A 24824-nucleotide genomic window follows, 5' to 3' on the forward strand; every position below is an offset into this window, starting at 1 on the left:
CAAATTATGCCAGTATTTTGAAAATGTGAATTAAACTAATAATTTTCAAGACAAATATGAATTACCAAAACTGAATGAAGAAATGACAAATATGAATTACCAAAACTGAATGAAGAAATAGAAACTGAACAAACCTATCGTTATTAAAGAAATTTAGAAAAATCTACCACATACAAACTGTTTCAAGGAATAGCAAAGTATATAAATCCTTTAGAGTACATTCAGACATGTGCATAGATAGGAAAAGGAAGAGAATGTGTTGGAAAGCAAAGAATCTTCTGTGATTTTTTAAAAAACAAACTGAAGTGGTAAAATGTTAAATCTAAGTTGTAGGTTTATAATCTGTTACATTATTCTTTGTAATTTCTATGTGTTTGAACTATTTCTTAAGAAAAATTCTAAAGGTTAACTGAAATAATGTACAGGAAGACTTGGCACATAGTAGTTGCCCCCAAAATAAAATATAACATATTTTTACATAACATAAAAAGTATACAGGGACTTCCCTGGTGGCACAGTGGATAAGACTCCATGTTCCCAATGCAGGGGGCCTGGGTTCAATCCCTGGTCAGGGAACTAGATTCCACATGCATGCCGCAACTAAGAGTTTGCATGCCACAACTAAGGAGCCCATGTGCCGCAACTAAGGAGCCCATGAGCTGCAATTAAGGAGCCTGCCTGCTGCAACTAAGAAGCCCATGTGCCACAACTAAGGAGACAGCAAGTCGCAACTAAGGAGACCTGGAGCCACAACTAAGGAGCCCTCCTGTCACAACTAAGGAGCCCATGTGCTGCAACTAAGGAGCTGGTGAGCCGCAACTAAGGAGCCTGCCTGCCACAACTAAGACCCAGTGTAACCAAATAAATAAATAAATATTAAAAATATATACAATATAGGCAGAAATTAACACAGTTACATTAGGGTGGTGAGATTATGAGTGGTTTCATATTAACATTGTTTTTACATTATATTGTCTTCTCAATAAATAATCATTATCTGAAAAATAACAAGTTCATTGTAAAAATTCAAATAACAATTTGCACCACAGAAAGTGAAACTCCCAAACTCCCAAAGATAATGCTTACATTTTAGTATAATTCTTCCAAGTTCGTCTATGCATCTGCAACTATATACACATTTTGTTTTCAAAAATGGTTCATACACATTCACACACATTGTATAATAAGTAAAAACATTTTTACCTAATAATATATTTGGATATCATTCTTTGTTACTAAAATGTGCACTAGCTCTTTTTTAATAGGGATGTATAGTATTGTAATCCCTTCTCGATGTGCACCTAGGATTTTCCCGTTTTTTCCTTAGTATAAAAAATGCCACATTGAACACTCTTATGTGACTGATATATGTATACCTATGTAATTATGTATCTATCTGTATAAGTTTCACAGTAAGAGAAATGTCTAGACTTTCTAGGTAAGGAATAGGCACGCTTTTAATTTAACAGTTATTAGCAAATAAGGATGATAATGAAAGCAAAACCTTATATAGTAGTTTCTTTGTGCTAGACCCTGTTCTAAGTGTTTTGCAGGAAAAATTTCTCTACAAAAAAATATATGTCAATTTATGTTTCTTCAAAAATGTATGCACACATTTGTTTCCCTTTATATCCTCACCAGTACTGGATGTTGACAATTATTTTAGCTACTACCAAGCAGATAAATGAAAAAAATATCTCTTTCTCTATCAAAATACTCGTGACATTTTTCACAGAATTAGAACAAATAACCCTTAAATTCATATGGAACCACAAAGACCCGAAATTGCCAAAGTAGTCTTGAGAAAAGAGAACAAAGCTGGAGGTTTCACATTCCCTGACTTCAGATTATGCTACAAAGTTACAGTAATCAAAACACCATGATAGGGCTTCCCTGGTGGCGCAGTGGTTGGGAGTCTGCCTGCCAGTGCAGGGGGTGTGGGTTTGAGCCCTGTTCTGGGAGAATCCCACATGCTGTGGAGCAACTGGGCCCGTGTGTGCCACAACTGCTGAGCCTGTGCTCTAGAGCCCGTGCGCCACAACTACTGAAGCCTGCATGCCTGGAGCCCATGCGCCACAACAAAGAGAAGCCACCGCGATGAGAAGCCCCCGCACCACAGCGAAGAGTGGCCCCCGCTCGCTGCAGCTAGCGAGAGCCCGCGTGCAGCAGCAGAGACCCAGCACAGCCAAAAATAAATAAATAAAATAAATTTATAAAAACAAAACACCATGATAGTTTTTTAAGGAACCTCCATACTGTTCTCCATAGTGGCTCCATTCACATTCCAAAGCAGAAACTAACACACCACTGTAAAGCAATTATACTCCAATAAAGATGTAAAAAAAACAAAACAAAACACCATGATACTGGCACAGAAACAGGCACATAGATCAGTGGAAAAGAATAAAGAGACAGAAATAAACCCATGCATTTATGGTCAATTATGACAAAGGAGGCAAGAATAGAGAAAAGACAGACTCTTCGATAAGTGGGGCTGGGAAAACTGGACAGCTACATGTAAATGAATGAGATCAGAACATTTCCTTATACCATATACCGAAATGGATTAAAGACAGAAATTTAAGACCTGAAACCATAAAACTCCAAGAGGAGATCATAGGCAGAACACTCTTTGACATAAATTGTAGGAATATTTTTTGGATCTGTCTCCTAAGAAAAAAGAAGCAAAAGCAAAAATAAATGGGACCTAATTAAACTCACAAGTTTTGCACAGCAAAGGAAACTAATGACAAAATGAAAAGACAACTCCGGATTGGGAGAAAATATTTGCAAACGATATGACTAATAAGGGGTTAATATTCAAAATATATAAACAGCTCATAAAACTCAATATCCAAAAATACCTAAACAACCTGGTTAAAAATGGGCAGAAGACTGGAATAGACTCTTGCCAAAGAAGATACACAGATGGCCAACTGGTAGATGAAAAAAAAGTCTAACATCGTTAATCATCAGAGAAATGCAAATTAAAACCACAATGAGATATCACCTCACACCTGTCAAAATGGCTATCATCAAAAAGTCTACAAATAACAAATGTTGGCAAGGATGTGGAGAAAAGGGAACCATAGTACACTGTTGGTGGGAATGTGGATTGGTGCAGCCACTATGGAAAACAGTATAAAGGTTCCTTAAAAAAACTAAAAATAGAATTACCATATGATCCAGCAATCCCATTCCAGGGTATATACCCAAAGAGAACAAAAACACTAACTTGAAAAGATGCATGCACCCCAATGTTCATAGCAGCATTATTTACAATAGTCAAGATATGGAAGCAACCTAAGTGTCCATCAACAGATAAATGAATAAAGAAGATGTGGTATTTATACACACACACACACACACACACACACACACATATACACAATGAAATATTACTCAGCCATAAAAAGAACAAAATTTTGCCATTTGCAACAACATGGATGGACCTAGAGGTTATTATGCTTAGTGAAATAAGTCAGAGAGAGTAAGACAAACACTGTATCTTATCCCTTATATGTGTAATATAAAATCTAAAAGATAAAACAAAACGTGTATAACAAAACAGAAACAGACTCACATATATAGAGAACAAACTAGTGGTTACCCATGGGGAGAGTGGGGGTAAGATTGGGGTATGGGATTAAAAGATACAAATTAATATGTATAAAATAAAATTTAAAAAGGATATATTTTACAGCACAGGGAAATATAGCCATTATTTTATAATAACTTTAAGTGGATTATAATCTATAAAAATATTGAATCACTATGTTGTACACCTGAAACTAATATAATATTGTAAATCAACTATACTTCAATTAAAAAAATGTCTTTTTTTGGCCATGTTGGGTCTTTGTTGCTGTGTGCAGGCTTTCTCTAGTTGTGGCGAGCAGGGGCTACTCTTTCTTGCTGTGTGTGGGCTTCTCATTGTGGTGGCTTCTCTTGTTGTGGAGCATGGGCTCTAGGCACTTGGACTTCAGTAGTTTTGGTGCACGGGCTCAGTAGTTGTGGCTCAAGGGCTCTAGAGTGCAGTCTCAGTAGCTGTGATGCATGGGCTTACTTGCTCCGCGGCATGTGGGATCTTCCCAGACCAGGGATCAAACCTGTATCCCTTGCATTGGCAGGCAGATTCTCAACCACTGTGCCACCAGGGAAGTCCCAAAATGTCTTTTTTTGTTGAGATGCTTTGCTATGTAGCACATGGTCAGTTTTCTATTGTTTTTTAATTTCACATGGACTTGAAAAACCTGTATATCTCGAACAGTGGAAGTGCTATGTATGTCTACTTAGTTCAAGTTTCTTAATGGTGTTTTGAAAAACTTATTAATCTGGGGTTTGCCTGAATCTATCAATTACTGAGAGGGGGTATACTAAAAACCTCCCACTATGAAGTGAATTTATCCATTTTTCCTTGAAATTATGTTAAACTTTTAGCTTATTCATTTCTAGGCATACTCTTGTAACCCCTTCACAGTGTCAGACATTGCAAGAATGAAACTATTAAATTTTAGAAAAAAATATCTTTTAATCTTAAAATTTGAACTTTGAAAGCATTAGTGAATCTGATCCATTTTTCATACATGTATTTGCCACTGTACATCTTATGTTGTGAGATAGACTTAAGTCCAGAAAGAAATTCTGCATGTGACAAAAATGGCTTTTCGGAGCTAGAAGATTTAAGGAACAAACAGATGAAAAATACAATAACTGAAATGAAAAATACACTAGAAAGAATCAATAGCAGAATAAATGAGGCAGAAGAACAAGTAAGTGAGCTGGAAGACAGAATGGTGGAAATCACTGCTGCAGAATAGAATAAAGAAAAAAGAATGAAAAGAAATGAGGACAGTTTAAGATGTCTCTGGAACAACATGAAACTGACCAACATTTGCATTATAGGGGTCCCAGAAGGAGAAGAGAGAGAGAGAAAGGGCCTGAGAAAATATCTGAAGAGACAATAGCTGAAAACTTCCCTAACATGAGAAAGGAAACACTCACTCAAGTTCAGGAAGTGCATAAAGTCACATACAGGACAAACCCAAGGAGGAACATGCTGAGACACATATTATTCAAACTGACAAAAATTAAAGACAAAGAGAAGATAGTAAAAGCAACAAGGGAAAATCAACAAATAACATACAAGGGGATTCCCATAAGTTTATCAGCTGATTTTTCAGCAGAAACTCTGCGGACCAGAAAGGAGTGGCACAATATATTTAAAGGGATGAAAGGGAAAAACCTACAACCAAGAATAGCCTACCCAGCAAGGCTTTCATTCAGATACAACAGAGAAATCAAAAGATTTACAAACACAAAAAAACTAAGAGAATTCAGCACCACCAAAGCAGCTTTACAACAAATGCTAAAGAAACTTCTCTAGGTGGAAAAGAAAAGCCCATAACTAGAAACAAGAGAAGCCCACAGGTAAAGAGAAACATACAGTAAGCTAGGATATTATCCATACACAAATATATCAAAACCAGCAATCGTGAGAAGAGGAGAGTACAAATGCAGTATATTGGAAATACATTTGAAATTAAGAGAACAGCAACTTAACACATTATTGACTGGGGATTTTTTACAAAAACTAACACCTGTGGCTGTAATACATCTCTGGTAAAAAATGTGTTAAAACAACCATATATATATATATATATATATATATATATAGGCTGCTATATCAAAACATCATGGTAACTGCAAACCAAAAATCTACAATAGATACACAGATAAAAAGAAAATACAATCCAAACAACACTAAAGACAGTCATCAAATCAAAAGAGAAAAGAACAAAAGAGGAAGGGAAAAAACACCTACAAAAACAAATCCTAAACAATGAACAAAATGACAAGCAGAACATACATATCAATAATTACCTTAAGCAGTTCTAAGAGGGAAGTTTATAGCAATACAATCTTACCTCACGAAACAGGAAAAATCTCAAATAAACAACCTAACCTTATAACTAAAGAAACTAGAGAAAGAAGAACAAACCCCAAAGTTAGTAGAAGGAAAGAAATCATAAAGATCACAAAAGAAATAAATGAAATAGAGATGAAGAAAACAATAGAAAAGATCAATGAAACTAAAAGCTGGTTCTTTGAAAAGATAAACAAAATTGATAAACCTTTAGCGAGACTCATTAAGAAAAAAGGGAAAGGGCTCAAATCAATAAAATTAGAAATGAAAAAGGAGAAGTTACAACTGACACCATAGATATATAAAAGATCACAAGAGACTGCTATAAGCAACTATATGCCAAGAAAATGGACAACCTAAAAGAAATAAATTCTTAGAAAGGTACAACTTCTAAGACTGAACCAGGAAGAAGCAGAAAGTATGAACAGGCTAATCACAAGTACTGAAATTGAAACTGTGATTTAAAAACTTGCAACAAACAAAAGTCCAGGGCCAGATGGCATGACAGGTGAATTCTATCAAACATTTAGAGAAGAGTTAACACCTAATACATCTGAAACTATTCCAAAAAATTGCAAAGGAAGTGACACTCCCAGACTCATGCTATGAGGCCACCATTACCCTGATACCAAAATCGGACAAAGATACTACAAAAAAAGAAAATTACAAGTCAGAATTACTGATGAACATAGATGTAGAAATCCTCAACAAAATACTAGCAAATCAAATTTAACAGTACATTAAAAGGATCATACACCATGATCAAGTGGGATTTATCCCAGGGATGCCGGGATTATTCAGTATCCGCAAATCAATCAGTGTGATACACCACATTAACAAACTGAAGAGTAAAAACCATATGATCATCTCAGTAGATGTAGAAAAAGCTTTTGACAAAATCCAGCATCACCCATTTATGATAAAAACTCTCTAGAAAGTGGGCATGGAGGGAACATACCTCAACATAATAAAGTCCTTATATGACAAACACACAGCTAACATCATACTCAGTGGTGAAAAGCTGAAAGCATTTCCTCCAAGATCAGGAAGAAGACAAGAATGTCCACTCTTGCCACTTTTACTCAACATAGTTTTGGAAGTCCTAGCCATAGGAATCAGAGAAGCAGAAGAAATAAAAGGAATCCAAATTGGAAAAGAAGTAAAACTGTCACTTTTTGCAGATGACATGATACTATACATAGAAAATCCTAAAGATGCTACCAGAAAACTACTAAAACTTATCAAGGAACTCAGTAAGGTTGCAGGATAAAAAATTAATACACAGAAATATCTTGCATTTCTATACACTAACAATGAAAATCAGAAAGAGAAATTAAGGAAACAATCCCATTTACCATCGCATCAAAAAGAATAAAATACCTAGGAAAAAACCTACCTAAGGAGGCAAAAGACCTGTACTCTAAAAACTGTAAGACACTGGTGAAGGAAATCAAAGATGACACAAACAGAGGAAAGATATAACATGTTCTTGGATTGAAAGAATCAATACTGTCAAAATGACTATACTACCCAAGGCAATCTACAGATTCAATGCAATCCCTATCATATTACCAATGGCATTCTTCACAGAACTAGAACAAAAAAATTTCAGAACTTGTATGGAAACACAAAAGACTCTAAATAGCCAAAGCAATCCTGAGAGGAAAAATGGAGCTGGAGGAATCAGGCTCCCTGACTTCAAACTATACTACAAAGCTACAGTAATCAAAACAGAATGGTACAGGCACAAAGACAGAAATATAGATCAATGGAACAGGATAGAAAGCTCAGAAATAAACTTACACACCTATGGTCAATTAATCTATGACAGAAGGAAGAATATTCAATGGAGAAAAGACAGTCTCTTCAATAACTGGTGCTGGGAAAACTGGACAGCTACACGCAAAAGAATGAAATTAGAACATTCTCTAACACCATACACAAAAATAAACTCAAAATGGATTAAAGACCTAAATGTATGACCAGATACTATAAAACTCTTAGAGGAAAACATAGAACACTCTGACATAAATTGCAGCAATATCTTTTGGATCCACCTCCTAGAGTAATGAAAATAAAATAAAAAATAAACAAATATGACCTTAAAATAAAATGGGACCTAAAAATAAACTTAAACACTTTTGCAGTGCAAAGAGAAACCATAAACAAAACAAAAACACAACCCACAGAATGGAAAAAAACATTTGCAAATGAAGCGACTGGCAAGGGATTAATCTCTAAAACAGACAAACAGCTCATGTAGCTCTATATCAAAAAAAATAAACAACCCAATCAAAAAATGGGCAGAAGATCTAAACAGACATTTCTCCAAAGAAGACATACAGATGGTCAAAAGGCACAAGAAAAAATGCTCCACATCGCTAATTATTAGAGAAATGCAAATCAAAACTACAGTGAGGTATTACCTCACACCAGTCAGGATGGCCATCATCAAAAAGTCTACAAACAATAAATGCTGGAGAGGGTGTGGAGAAAAGGGAACCCTCCTACACTGTTGGTGGGAATGTAAATTGGTACAGCCACTATGGAGAAAGGTAAGGAGGCTCCTTAAAAGAGTAATAATAGAGCTACCACATGATCCAGCAATCCCACTCCTGGGCATATACAGAGAAAAACCATAATTTGAAAAGATACATGCACCCCAATGTTCAATGCAGCATTATTTACAATAGCCAAGACATGGAATCAACCTAAATGTCCAACGACAGATGAATGGATAAAGAAGTTGTGGTATATATACACAATGGAATATTACTCAGCAATAAAAAAGAATGATATAATGCCATTTGCAGCAACATGGATGGACCTAGAGATTATCACACTAAGTGAAATAAGTCAGACACAGAAAGACAGATATCATATAATATCACTTATATGTGAAATGTAAAAAGATGATACAAATGAACTTATTTACAAAACAGAAACAGACTCACAGACTTTGAAAACAAACTTATGGTTACCAAAGAGGAAAGGTGGGAGGGATAAATTAGGAGTTTGGGATTAACATACATACACTACTATATATAAAATAGATAATCAAGAAGGACCTACTGCATAGTACAGGGAACTATGCTCAATACTCTGTAATAACCTAAATGGGAAAAGAATTTGAAAATGCATAGATACATGTATATGTATGACTGAATCACTTTTCTGTACACCTGAAACTAACACAACGTTGTAAAGCAACTATACCCCGATATAAAATAAAAATTGAATTTAAAAAATGGCTTTTCAAGGGCTTCCCTGGTGGCGCAGTGGTTGAGAATCTGCCTGCTAATGCAAGGAACAGGGTTCGAGCCCTGATCTGGGAGGATCCCACATGCCGCGAAGCAACTGGGCCCGTGAGCCACAACTACTGAGCCTGCGCGTCTGGAGCCTGTGCTCTGCGACAAGAGAAGCCGCGATAGTGAGAGGCCCGCGCACCATGATGAAAAGTGGCCCCCACTTGCCACAACTAGAGAAAGCCCTCGCACAGAAATGAAGACCCAACACAGCAAAAATAAATTAATTAATTAATAATCTCCTACCCCCAACACCTAAATAAATAAATAAATAAGCTGAATGTTTTAAAAAATGGCTTTTCATATCAGCAGAAGAAATATTGGCTTGTTTAAAAAATGGATATTGATACTCTTTTTCAATACTATATTTGTTGATTCTCTATCAATATCCATGTAATTACACTGTTGGGGAGGAAGGAAATTTAGATTCTTATTTCTTAAACTAGAATTCCAGATAGCCCAAACAGGTAAATGTAAAAATTAAACCAGAGAAACACTAGTAAAGCTGACAGACATCTAATCATAAACTTAAAAAAAGTGTTTCAACCATAGCAGTAGGCATTGGCATAGTAGGGTCAAATATTAAGAAAATATTTAAAAGAAGATAGTCTAAGGAACATGCTCTGCAAACATCTCAAGGTAAATTCTTATACAAAGTTAGATCTTATGCTTGGATTAACTTAACTTATATTCTACAATACAATGTTTTTATTAAGGTCTCTGCTAAAAACCTGCCACATAGAGGATCTTCTTTTTGTATTGTAAAATTATAGTTGAAGATACTACATAGTTTAATTCTCCAAAGAACAGGTTCCATACAATGAATTCCTTTTAGAATTTAGTAGCAGGGAAGGTTCCAAATCTTTGGAACCTCTTAGATAATACAAAATATACTAAAGTTTTCAGTTTTGTATTAGTGGATAGGAAGCTCAGATGTAAATTTAATGTCTTAATAATTAGCAAATTTGCTTCCTCTTCCCTCTAGTATCTTAATTTTCTGTTCCAGATTTTTATTGTACACATATATAAAATGATATAATGATTCAAATCCATTTTGGAAGCAGATATAACAATAAAATAAAATTCAAGATCCCTTGTAGCAACAAGGGTTCTGAGCTTATATTTTCCTTATCATTTGTAAAGGGAACACTAATATATTAGGGAACTAATACGATACCGGGCCTAGAAGGGGGCAAGTGGAAATGGAGAGCTATATGCAAGTTATGAAGGGAAAGCGTAGAAACAAATAAACTTTGGTGACCAGGGTCTTACTCCTACCACAATTACTATAACATAAACACCCAAACTGCAGCTAGAAAAAAAATGGAGATTTAAGTTTCCTTACTTTCAAAAAGACTGTGCCTCTCTAGAAGCACCTTCCTGCTGAGAAGTGAGCAGCAGTTCAGAAGAACTTGCCTGCTGCTTTGGCTTACTACATCTTCTCACTCCACTACTGGTTTGGCTACATCTTATATATCTATAGTCTGGCTACACATAAAAAAACTTCAACAAGAAGACGCTGTGAAGGACTAAACTGGAATCATCACAACTGTCAAAAAGAAGAAAACTCCAGTTACATATATCTAAACAGTTACTTTTTCCCCTGAATAATAAAAAATATAAATTCTGTTATACAGACACAGGCTTATGTACATAATACTCTAAATAATAAATTACACTTTTCCCCTAGAACCATAACAAAAAACATTACGTTTTTAGAATTTTACAGTTAGTTCCCTTGTCAATTAAAGTGAAAAATTTCACTTAACATTTATTAATAATTACTTTTAAAGGGCCATTACATACTCATAGATTTTACCTCTTTCAATATCATCCATCGGAGATGCTGGGGACATCTTGTCTTCCAATGGAAAATGTTTTACAAGATTGGGAGTCCTAGCTGAATTCCGCATTTGTTGCTGCTGCTGCTCTATACGATACTGAATTTTACTGCTTCCTTCAACTCTGCAATTAAGAATATCAAAAGGTCAAAACAGGTATGATGATTGCAATATAACAACAATTTCAACTTACAAAGCTACTAAAATCGACCACTTATTCTTTTTCCTAGAGATCTTTAAAACGATATTCAAGAATTAAAGCATTAATTTAATTCATTATTTAACAAACCTTTATTGAGCCCTACTATAGGCATGGCATACACACAGATACACTGAGGGATACAAATGTGAATAAAAAAAAAGCCACTGCTCAAAACTGAAGAGATAAGACATACACAAATGACTAAAATAAAATGAAATTATACATGAGTATAGAAGATACATTATATTCCCTAAATTCTGAAATTACCATTTCTGTTAAAATTAAATCACTCCCACATTTCTCATTCATAAGGTTAAGACATGTTATTAAAGGAGGTTCGTATACTTTCCCTTCAATACTTAAAGAAAAAAAAGTATATAACACAACTATGCTTGACTTTGTCTCTCCCATTTCCAGTCACCAAATCCTGTTAGTTCTTCCTTCACAAAGTATTTAGAACTTCACTTTTCTCTTCATTCCTACTCTAAAAAATCGTGGTTTGTGCATTTTTCTCTTTCCCACATTGTTTCATTTAAATCAATTTGTTTGGTGGATCTACATTTCAAAACAAGAATGTAAGCATGTCGATTCCTGGTTAAAAAAACTTTAATATGCAACCACCGTCAATAAGACAATGTCCTAATTTCATAGTTAATATTGAAGGCAACCTGCCTTTATAACCTTACCTCTAGTCTACTTTCAACCTCATACCCCACTTTCTATACTTGTATACAGGGAAAGAAACAGATCTCTGCTCCATTCAAGGAAGTCTTATTCATAGGTTCCAAATAAGTCAGATATATTCCTGGCTTGTTTACATCCTCATGTTCTCTCTGATCAATTAAATCAGTATTTTCCAAACTTTCCTACAAATAAAAATCACCTGGGAAGAGGGGATAATTAAAAAACAAAAAAAAGTTTCCTGGGCTCCTTCCCTGATCTGTAGTTGAATTTGGTAACTCATTTGTTTAACAAGCACCCAAAGGCAATCCTTATCATGATATATGTTTGGGGGGAAAAAAAGCCCTAAATCTTAACCTTCTCTTAAGGTACATCAGTAAGGGCTCCCTGAATGCTCCGATGAACCACGTCTCCCTTCCTTTAATTCTTAGAACAATTTTTATCTATACTATTTGTATGGCTTTTAGAGTATACTACATGTCAATTAATACACTTCCTATTTCCCCCCCAAAAAAAATTTGAGATGGCTGTGTTCTCTTATTGACATTTTTAATGGAATTATCTGCTAATCCAATTAAAATGTGGAAGTTCTGAGGTTAGTATTTGTATAGGAAATTCTCCTTTTTCTTCCCTCACATTTTCTAAGTGCTTGATAAAATTTTACTACTGATAATGAAATTATTTTGGAGAATGTGTAATGGCTTCTTTTAGTCCAGTTCTACAAAAGTATCTACAGTAGAATAAAGATGTACCTACATATAAGAAAACATTTAGAAACAAAACAAGCTTTTAAATACCATAGGGAGAAATGGTCAAAGCTTCTGGCTAAAGGATCTTCACCAAATTTAAACTTGGAAAAAGATCAAAACATTTCTGTACCACACAGAAATAACCCTTATGTAATAGTGTGACTTAATCCAATAACTTTCTTCACTGACATTCTCTTAGCAATTTATGTGTTGATTAAATAATTTATTTCATTAACCACATACCTTGTTCTTTTTACAGTGATGTTGCTGCTGAGTTTTTCTAGTCGACATTCCCCAGTATCATGGTTAACAATCAAAATGCATTCTTTTAAGTAAGGTTTCTTTGAACCTTTGAAAACAGTTACTGGTGTAGTTGAACCCTGTTTAAAAAATTAATTATTATTACTTGAAATTTATCATAGAAATTCAGCTGAGAGGGCCTTTGAGATCTTCTGTCTTTCTCAATCTATTGATATACTGTACTTCAAGTCACCTAACTGCCTAAATTTACTACTCTGGCAATAAGGAGTATAGTAAAAAAGACAGATGAGGAGAGGCTGAGATCTCAAAATTGCTGTCTTGAGGAAAGGGAACAGAGGAAGCAGCTGCCCTGAGCCACTAAAGATTTCTTTCACAAATCTTTGTAGACGTGGTCTATAATAGGAAATTGGGATTCAATTCTAATACAACCAATATACTTTACAATAAGGGAACAAAAGTCCTGAGTTATATTTCCTACGCTTTCTCTTCTTCCTTCCTAAATTTAATTTTTTAAATCTGACATTTTATTAAAGGGGTGCTTCCCTATGGAGATTAAGGAAAATGAATGTATCAGGGAACATATCTTACATTAAACTCACTGATCAATTTTAGCGTCCTTAAAAGTGGGACAACCAGACATTACGTGCTTCATGATGTGATATAAAAGAAAAGTATGCAGCATCACCTATAAAGTGTTCTTGCCTGAAAAAAACCCCACAAAGAATCTAACTCTCACCAAGGCTTTAGAAATAACTACCAGTTTATAGGAAATATGAGGAAGGAGAAACAAGTTACATAATCCCAGACAGAAGTAATTTGAAATCCAGAATGTGGGTATATTCTCTAGGACAATTAACCTGGTTTCTCCAACAAACCGGTGGCATAAAAGGGGGGGAGGGAGTTTTACAGAATAAAAGAGATAAGAAACATAATATCAGAATACAATATAGGAATATAAAATAGGTAGACAACAAGGAACTACTGTATAGCACAGGGAACTATACTCAATATCTTATAATAATCTATAATGGAAAAGAATCTGAAAAAGAATATATATGTATAACTGAATCATTTTGCTGTACACTTGAAACTAACAGAACTTTGTAAATTAACCTCAGTAAAAATAAATAAATAAAAATACAATATAGGGATTTTATATGGATTCCTAGGGAGAAAAACTGAAAAAAGACATTTTTGAAACCATCATGAAAACATGAATATGGACCAAGTATTACAATTAATTCTACTATGTGTGATAACAGCAGGGTTACCATGGTACTTAGGTGAAAATTAAAATATCCTTATCAGTTAGAGATGCATACATAAACATTTGTGAATGTCTGCGATTGCTTTAAAATATGCCAGGAAAAAAGTAGGAAGCTCTATTAAAAAAAGATTAGCGGGCTTCCCTGGTGGCGCAGTGGTTGAGAGTCCGCCTGCCGATGCAGGGGACATGGGTTCGTGCCCTGGTCCGGAAGGATCCCAACATGCCGCAGAGCGGCTGGGCCCTTGAGCCATGGCCGCTGAGCCTGCGTGTCTGGAGCCTGTGCCCCGCAACGGGAGAGGCCACAACAGTGAGAGGCCCGCGTACCGCAAAAAAAAAAAAAAAAAAAAAAAAGGTTAGCAAAATGTTGATAATTGTTGAAGCTCAGTAAGTACATAGGAGTTCATTATACTATTCTATTTTCCATAATAAAAGGTTAAAGAATCCTGGTCATTACTAATAACCTACATCTACCTATACTCCTCTGCTATCCTTTGTCCCTGCCTCCCTCAACCCTGAAGGAATTTTATGTTTCTCATTCTCTTATTTTATCCCACGTATATGTATCCCTAAATAATATATTGCTATAATTGCTTGGTTTTGAACTTTATAAAGGTACATTAAAATTTTAAAGCACTGATTATAATAATTTTGCCAAATACAATAGTAATGTTAGATCAGGTTAGAAAAAAGTGACTTCTAAAAAAGACTAAAGGGCCTATTATATATATTTTTTTAATATTTATTTATTTAGCTGCGCCGGGTCTTAGTTGTGGCACGTGGGATCTTCGTTGCCACATGTGGGATCTTTGCGGCATGCGGGATCTTTTAGTTGAGGCATGCAGGCTGTTAGTTGTGGCATGTGGGATCTAGTTCCCTGACCAGGGATCGAACCCAGGCCCCCTACATTGGAAGCACAGAGTCTTAACCACTGGACCACTAGAGAAGTCCCAGGAGATATCATATTTTAAAAGTTAACAATCATTAGAGGCTTAACACATTACCAGAGGAGTATGAGATAAATTTGGTAATTGAGGATGCCATAAAAAAGGGGTAGGTTAGAGACCTTTGAGAGGTTGGGAGAGAAAACTATGAAACCAAAAGTAAGGAACAAGTTTTTCTAAAACAAAAATGATCTACAGAAGTCAAGCATGCATAGCACATAGATAAGGACATATCTGGAGTGGCCCTAGAAGAGTGAGATGCGGAGCACTTAGTGGAAGCCCTGGTAAGGTAGAGAGCCAGAAGCATGATCATGACAAAACTAAGTTGGGCCTACTTGGCTGATAAGTATATTTTTCAAACATCTTGACTAAAAACAAGTGAGTAAGATACCCCAGAATAGCAACCCAAGGGCTCCAAATTACATTTAAGAGAGTCATGTAATATATTCTTCTTAAAAAATACTTGTATTCTGGGGCTTCCCTGGTGGCGCAGTGCTTGGGAGTCCGCCTGCCGATGCAGGGGACACGGGTTTGTGCCCCGGTCCGGGAAGATCCCACATGCCGCGGGGCAGCTGGGCCCGTGAGCCATGGCCGCTGAGCCTGCGCGTCCAGAGCCTGTGCTCCGCAACGGGAGAGGCCACAACAGTGAGAGGCCCGCGTACCGCAAAAAAAAAAAAAAAAGAAAAGAAAAGAAAAAGAAAAATACTTGTATTCTTACTTAGAATAAAAAACATTTTAAAATACATTATTGTACTCTGAGTTTCTGAAGGAGGAGGACTGGATTAGAAATTTTTTATTGCTCCTAGCACCTGAAGTACCAAGCTCTTCACAGATACTCAATGAATGTTGAATGTGAACAATATGAACATTTTTACCATAAATACAAGTTAAATAAGCCTTTCACAATCCCTGTACCTGCCTTCTATACTCTGAACAAGTTTTTTAAATTAAACTTTTTTCCTCGTTAAATTGAGCACCATTCTTATTTTAAACTTCAATTTCTGACCTCTTATTTCATATTCCAAGAAAGGGGTATTAAACTATTAAGGTACCAGGAAACTCCGAAGCATATGAACTCTCTTTGCCTCTGAATAACTATGGAACACATCCTACCACCTCCATGTTTACTGCTATAACCCAACTTTCAGAACCCAATCATCAGCTCACCTAGATTACTGTTATCCTCCTCCCTGCTCTCCTTCTAGTTTTATTTCCCATCTGCTAGCAGGCAAATCTGATCATGCCTGATTATGAACACCAGGAAAGGAAAGTAATCAGTAATGGAATGGAAGAGTACAATAGTACTCCCAAAGTAACATGAGGGAAAACAAAGAAAAAGAAAAAGAAAGAAGAGACGCTTGACGAAACTAATAAAGAACAGAAAAAAGAAAACAAATTAAAATAACTAATACACATACTATAAGATGATAGAAATAAAAATCAAGTATAAAAACTTTGAACTAAATGTGGATAGAATTCTCCTAATAAAAATAGAAAGTGTCAAAATGGGTTTAAAAATGAAACACAGAATATTCTGTTAACAAAAGATATACTTAAAATGTAAGCTAAATAAAAGTAAGAGACACTAAGATTCCATGAACATGCAAACAAGAAGAAAGCAAAGGTGGCAATATTAATATTAAACAAGGTGGTATTTAAGCTTAAAATCACAGAAACAGGGTAAAAAAGGTTTATTATACAATGATAAAAATATAATTCATTTAGAAGTATAACTGTAATAAGACATTAAAATAGGAGTCAAGTCCTAAAATAAGCTGAAGTCCCAAGAACATGGTAGGCTATTTTCCCATGTAAGCTAAGTAAACTCAATGGAAAGAATCAGAATAGGTTCATCTTGGAAGGGACTTTGACCAACAGGATCATCTAGAGTGGCATAGTAGCCATCAGACATATGGAACTCTCACAAGTCCAGGGTTTGTGGGCTAAAGTTGTTGAGCAACCACTAGAGATGCACACATTGCATAATAGGAAGGGTAGCTGGAAGTTTCCTGTGGGCTATTTCATCAAAGCCCACAAAAGTACCTCACAAGATAGCACTAAAAATATGCCAAACTGGACAACACCAATGACAAATCATAACAGACAAGTAAATCTTTTCCTTTCAATATTCAACATTTTGAAATTTTATAGCAGTCAACCATAGAGAATTGTTTACAGAAAAGAGAGATTTGTAAATGCCCAATATTAACCCCCTTAACAGTCCTCATTTTTATTAATTTCTTCTATTTGATACTACCAAAGAAAACCTAGAGGAATGAGAATTAGAAAATCTACCCTATCGAAGAACCACCAGAACCTGAAGGTACTCTTAAAAGTATAATAATAAAAATTCTATTTTATGGAATGCCTCCAAGCTTCTAGCCATTTTCACCAAGATGATGAAAGCAAGTTGATAAAGAAAATAGGAGAGGGCCTCCCTGGTGGCGCAGTGGTTGAGAGTCCGCCTGCCGATGCAGGGGATACGGGTTCGTGCCCCGGTCTGGGAGGATCCCATATGCCGCGGAGCGGCTGGGCCCGTGAGCCATGGCCGCTGGGCCTGCGCATCCGGAGCCTGTGCTCCGCAACGGGAGAGGCCACAACAGTGAGAGGCCCGCATACCGAAAAAAAAAAAAAAAAAAAAAAAAAAAAAAAAAAAAAAAAAGAAAATAGGAGAATCTAAATGCCTCAAACTAATAATCATTACATTTCCACAAAATACCCACAAAATTAAGAACTGTGAAGAAACGTAAACCTCCTACTTATTTGAAGAAGTTCTTTAATGAAGGGGGAAAAACCCACAAAATTTGAGAATATAATTTCTATTCTTATTCACAATTGTTCAAGGATTGTAGGCCCAGCAGAAAAAAGAAAAAAATCTGTTCTTAGCAAGTGGTAATTTTAACAATTCTCTTCCATTCCAGCTATCTGAAAGATTCACAGGATAAAATTCAAATTCTTTTGCATTACACATTAGACCCTTCTTTATCTGATTCCTAAATACCATCTCCGACTATGTCCCCATATGCACCCTTTCTTACCTAGCCATAGTGGCTTATATATAGTTCTTCAAATGTAACAGACTTTTGTTGCTTTGTCTTAGCCCACGTCTTTCTTTTCTCTAAGAGGTCCTTCCCTCTTTCCTTCACCTGGGTAATTTCAACTCATCTTCAAGACAGCATATCCTGATGTCTCCTCTCCCTCCCCAGGCTGATTCGCCTCCCATAATATTCTGTGTATACCTTTATGATAGTCCTTACATTACTAAATTTTAATCAATTATCTCCTATCTTCCTCATTAAATGATAATATTTTTTAGGACACCTACCACGTCCAGTCTACCTCTGTCTTCTTTTTTTATTTTTATTTTTGGTCACACCACGTGGCATGCTGGATCTTAGTTCCCCCAACAGGGATCGAACCCGTGTCCTCTGCAGTGGAAGTGTGGAGTTTTAACCACTGGACCGCCAGGGAAGTCCCTACCTCTGTATTCTTTTTTTTTTTTTTTTTTTTTTTTTTTTGCGGTACACAGGCCTCTTACTGTTGTGGCCTCTCCCACTGCAGAGCACAGGCTCCGGACGCGCAGGCTCAGCAGCCATGGCTCACGGGCCCAGCTGCTCTGCAGCATGTGGGATCTTCCCGGACCGGGGCACGAACCCGTGTCCCCTGCATCGGCAGGCGGACTCTCAACCACTGTGCCACCAGGGAAGCCCTCCTACCTCTGTATTCTTAACAGCTGCCTAGCAAAGGACTTACCACACAGAAAGTATAGGCATATATGGTCTGTCTGTCCATCCATCTCCCTTTCTCATGCACACATATACGCACAAAAATATTGAGGCATAGTCATTTTGGACATATCTCTGGTGGGCTGAGGTGGGGAGGGAACTACTTTTTCCCAAATGATTTCTCTGCTATTTCATAAGTTTACAATTTGAAGCTTGAAATTTTCCTCCTATAGTTGTCATTCCTTCAAGAAGTATTTTCAACTGAGACCAAAATCGAACACATGGTAGATGGTAACTCTTGATTAAAGCAGGATTATGTGTGAATGAAAAAGGTTTATTAATAAATGTAAGAATCCCCATCTGCTTGGAGTAGAAAGACAATGCAAGGGATGAGGATGGGAGGATTGCAATTTGAGAAAATAATATGCTACGTGGCAAAGAAGAACTCATCTAAAGTTCTGCAAACCATCATCACTGATGAATAATCCTATAATCTGAGACCAGGATAACAGGTAGTGCCTCTTATCCACCTGAGGCTTTTCAATAACTTTTAAGACTAAGTGAATGATTTGGGCTTTTCTTTAATAAACCTCATAAAGCAAAAAAAGCCTTAGATTACTGGGTACTTAATATCCAAACTATTTTAGAGACACCATAATCTGAACACTTTTTAATAACAGAGTAATACAAAGGCTTACTTATTTACAATGTCTCAGACTGAGTTGATTTTTCATTTTCTTCAATTTCTAAGGGAGCAAATGAGAAATATACAATAAAATGAGCCCACAAATTTCATTAACATTAGGGAAACCTTCAGAGGCAGCAACTCATATAGTCTGACATAAAGGTGGGGTCTCATATATAGTGTTGACAGACAAAAAGAAACAGATGGAAGGCTAGATAGAGGATAGAGAGCTTGCTTGCTATACCTCTAACCATGACAAGCCATCTCATAAATGTATACAAGAGAATGTGGATGAACTAGCATAAAACCATTCCTATTACAAAAGTTAAAACAACGTGAAAAAATCTCAGAAAGTCCAGTGTTTTCTATGTTAGAGTATAAAGTTAGTCTTGGTTTTCTTTGAGAATAGATCAAGTCAGTATAAAAGGAAAAAGAAACTTGAGTTGAATGCTAAGAAATTTCTAACTCAAGGACTGAGAAAACTAGAGCATACAACAAAGAACTTGCATATTTATGTAAACAGTATTTGATAGCATTACTTTGATATATCTGAAAATTTTTGAAATGGGCAAAATTTTGGTAAAGGCCTCCCTGACCTAGTCTCTTTCTTTTCCAATCCATTCCCTAAGTCATTGTTAAAATCACTCCGAAAGCACAAATCTAATCATGTTAGCTCTCTGCTTAAAAACCTCTAATGGTTCTCTAATACCTATGGCATAATCTCCAAATTCCACACTACAGCATAAAAGATTCTTTATAATCTGCTCCCAATCTACCTTTCCAGTCTCTACTCCTATCAATCATTTTTCATTATTCTGTAATTTACTACATTCATTCATTTATTCCACTTGTCCTTTCTCCATTTGGAGCCTTTCACATACTGTTCCTTTTGCCTAGAGTATTCTACTCCTCTTATAATGGATGAAATTCCACTTGTCCTTTAAGTCTCAGCCCACAGAGCATATGCTTTGTGAAGCCTTTCAAGATTCCACCAGGCAGATCTAATTCCACTTATGTGCTTAAACAGAATTTTGTCTCTGTTCTAACCTATAGCACGAGATAGATGTTTATATGTCTGTCTGCTGTAACAGATTAGGACTAGATGGCAGGCATATGTTATTATTTCTAGTTTGGAGAACAAAATCTGGCTCATAATAGTGATTTAATAAATATCTGTTTAGACCTCCAACTGTTTCAAATCATTTAATACGATAGTTCTTGAAACTTACAAAGTAAATTTTAAGAGTTTAAGATTGTTTTACTTAAGATAGTTTAAAATATGATTTTTTTGCTTTGCTATATTTATTAATTTCTTTAACTGACTACCACTACATGAACTGTACAATTATTTTCATTTAAATTTAGTGGAAATCCTGTAAAAACATCTATTTAGTTTAAATATATGGAAATACTCACTTCTATATTTGGTAGAGTAATTGTCACCTGTTCACCTTTGCCGACTTCAAGCTCTCCTTCACAAGAAGTGTCAATAGAAGCAGGTTTGAAGTCATCTAAAAATAGATATAGATACTGGTTTTTATAAGATGGAAGAATACCTGAATACCTGGGTATCAAAAATATGAGCATGTTTCAGAGTGATAAAGCATTTTTCAACAGCCAGTAATTAAAATGGCTTAGAAGAGTCTTAATATTGCAAACAAACAAAATACAATCTAGATTATTTGTGTATGTATAATTCTGAGAAAAAAAGAAATAGCTACACTCTAAAACAGTATTCCTCACTTCATGATCCCTTGGGATCCTGTTTAGATCAAGATGAACTAGATTACGATGTTCCACTGCTAAAAACGAAATAATGTCAGTATCTTGACAATTTGCTAAAAACCAATATCAGTAGAACATCTTCAATTTTCAGTTTCTTTTCTCCCCTAAATTTTTCTTAAACCACCTTGGGCTCCTACTACCACTTGTCTGCTGTCCTAGCAGAATACAAAATGAATGAAAACACAGCAAACACACATTCATGGGGAAATTTAAAGAAAGCTTATTCAGTTTAACAGCTTGAGTTTTTCATGGATACATACACCACTAAAAGATGTGTAAATTTAACCAAATCTGCCACTTCGGAAAAATTAAAATAAGTTTTCATTTTGAATTAGATCATAATTCAAATGATGTCATTAAAATATATCACCTAGAGGGCACACAGGGTGCTAAGATATTTCACATACTGAGCAAGCTTAAAAACCTCTAAGATATGAAAGTCACTTAAAAATAATTCATATCAATATATGTCAATGACTAATAACCTGCTGTATAAAAAATTAATAAAATAAAATTCATAAATTCAAAAAATATATATATATACATCAATGACTGATAATAATTCTGATACAGAATTCCTTTGCTCTTGCCAGGTTATCTTCTGATTTTTTAAAAATAGAGGCTGGTAATCCAGATTTTTGTATAAAAGATATTGATTTTTAGGTATTTACAACCAAATCATGTTAAAACAACAACTGTGTGGGTCAAAAACAGCATCTCTAAAGTCAAAATCAGCTGATAGGCTGTAAATCTATAACCTCTGTTTCAGTGTTTAAAAACAGATTCTTTTTCTTTATAATATATCATTACTTTTGATCTTCACAACAACTCTCTGAATTGAATATTCTCACCCATATTTTACTGATGGTGAACTCCTCTAAAGTAATGAAGCCAGTAAAAGATAAGCTAGGAACACAAGCCACACACTCTACCCATCCCATATTATATAGCCTCTTTGCCTTAGATCCACAGTTCCGAACTTTTATATATGCATGTGTCTGGAGGGGTGGTGTTAGGAGATGAGGGACAGTCATAAGTCCCTATCGGAATCTGATGAAAATTATAGACCAGCTACAGATCCTCTCTGCATAAAAATGCATACATGGGGACTTCCCTGGTGGCGCAGTGGTTAAGAATCCGCCTGCCAATGCAGGGGACACGGGTTCAAGTCCTGGTCCAGGAAGATTCCACATGCCACGGAACAACTAAGCTCGTGCGCCACAACTACTGAGCCTGCACTCTACAGCTCACGAGCCACAACTACTGAGCCCGTGTGCCACAACTACTGAAGCCCATGCACCTAGAGCCCATACTCCACAACAAGGGAAGTGAAGCCACCACAATGAGAAGCCCGCGCACTGCAACAAAGAGTAACCCCCACTCGATGCAACTAGAGAAAAGCCTGCATGCAGCAACAAAGACCCAATGCAGCCAAAAATTAATTAATTAACTTTAAAAAAGTAAAACATGCTTAAAATATGCATATATGAACATACATATCAAATACTATATAATTTCAAGGGATTCACAAGCCCTTGAAGCCTATGCATAAATGCCTATAGTATATGAGATACCAATAACAGATAGAAATGTACTCAAAATATCTGTAGCTTTGCTTAATAAGCTGGAATTTATAACCAGTAAGTCCATCAAAACTATTCTGAACCTATTTATATTTCTAATTATTATTGTTAGAATAAATTCCACATTTTATTACTTGTTATATTAAGTAGTGTTGTCTTTTATTTACCTTCATACAAGAAATTTCTTTTTAAGTATACAAATTTTGAGATTCAAGGGGTTAAATATAGCTCTAGAACTACAGAATTTGTTGAATAATCTCATGTTCATGCTTTCCATATGTTTTCTAATGTCAAATGTATTCTGTTCTAAGTTGGAATGATTGCAGACTAAATAGTTTATTTCTTTCGGTTCTTCTTGGTTTGGAAGCCTCACCACTAATTTTATCGTTTATTTATTTTCTCTGGATTTCCTTCATTTATGTTATTTTCTTCAGGTTTACAATACAATTACTTATATTACATAAAGAGTGGAAAAACATTTCCTGCTTTATTCTCAACACTTTTCCTATCATTATTGATCACTTCTCTGACTATTTTGGCTGTAGCATCACACAGTGTCAATATCTTCACAAAAGAGTCCACAATTAGTAACATAAATTTATTTCCTGGGACCTGAACTAATTCAACTAACTCCAAAACCCATACCCTTTCCAGTATACCACACTAATCAGAGAACATTAATTGTAAATATAATTTCAATCCTATTTTTCATTAGTGTACTTTCTAATGTTTGCTCATACCAAAGCTTAACAACCAGTTTTTTGGGAGTGGCTCCACTTCGTGCCTCAGACAATCTTCCTGTAGTCACTGTCCATGAGCTCATCATTTCATGACAGGAAAAAATGGTGTCATTTACAAACTTAGGAATTTCAATCTTTATTCCCTTATCTGGTTATAAATTGTAAAACTAGTACTAGCTCAAATCCAAAATTTATTCTAATGGGTCCTATTGCTCAAACTCTTCTACTCAGTGAAGCATCTGCTGTTAAGCATTAAGTTTATCATTTACAGAACATCCCACGTCTTCCCTACCACATGCCAGACTATGTTTTTGATAGGTTTTACTGCCAAGCCCTGATAAATGCTTTTTGAAAGTCTAGGTAAAGTACATTTATTGGCACTCTGCATACACACATGAATATAACCCTTCAATAATAATGGTGACTACTATTTATTCTCTACCATGCACCAAAAACTGTGCTAGGTTGTTTATACTATCTTACTTAATCCTGAAACTCTGAAATGTAGATATTATAATTACCATTTTACATTTAAGAAAACTGAGAATGAAAGCTTCGAGAATATTCCCAAAGTTACATTACATATATAGGTGGTGGAGGTCAGAATTCACATCCAGGTTTTTCCAAAACCTCAGTATACTGAACAGGCATAATTACCCAAGTACATAAAGATAGAATACTACTTTCTCCCAGGTAACATTGATTTGTTTGTTATAAATTAGGTCCACCCTGAAGGGGATTAAGAGGTACAAGCCTCCAGTTACATAAGAAACAAGTCATGGGGATATAATATACAGCATAAGGAACATGGTCAATAATATTGTAATAACTTTGTATGGGGACAGATGGTTACTAGAATTATCTTGGTGATCATTTCATAATGTATGCAAATGTCAAATCTTTATGTAGGAAACCTGAAACTCACATAATATTGTATGCCAACTATGTTTCAATTTAAAAAATTTTAAATAAATAAATGTCATGCTAAAATATATTTGAACCATCCTTATAAATTATCATGATACTTTCAATATATATCTTTACAGCCTTACCTGTTAAAAAAAACTTAGAAGATTTAGAAAGATATTTACATTTAGTGAATGAATGAAAGCTTCAAGCATTATGTAAAACTG

At 35.4% G+C, this 24824-nt stretch overlaps 1 protein-coding gene across 4 annotated transcripts in view; it reads right to left on the reverse strand.

Annotated features, from left to right (window-relative positions):
• Positions 1 to 24824, reverse strand: part of EAF2 (ELL associated factor 2) — a 121964-nt gene that overhangs the window by 29553 nt on the left and 67587 nt on the right. For 2 of the 4 annotated variants that reach the window (XM_082624784.1, XM_082624783.1), the window contains 3 exons: positions 21000 to 21094; positions 12948 to 13084; positions 11051 to 11196 (listed from right to left, as the gene is read on the reverse strand). In XM_082624784.1, coding sequence (XP_082480910.1) covers positions 11051 to 11196; positions 12948 to 13084; positions 21000 to 21094 — 378 coding nt within the window. The remainder of the gene's footprint in view (positions 1 to 11050; positions 11197 to 12947; positions 13085 to 20999; positions 21095 to 24824) is intronic. The other 2 variants (XM_082624785.1, XM_082624786.1) reach the window with 2 other exon arrangements.

This window comes from Mesoplodon mirus (assembly GCF_964341445.2).
Source record: "Mesoplodon mirus genome assembly, chromosome: 6".
In the NCBI taxonomy this organism is placed as follows: domain Eukaryota; kingdom Metazoa; phylum Chordata; class Mammalia; order Artiodactyla; family Ziphiidae; genus Mesoplodon; species Mesoplodon mirus.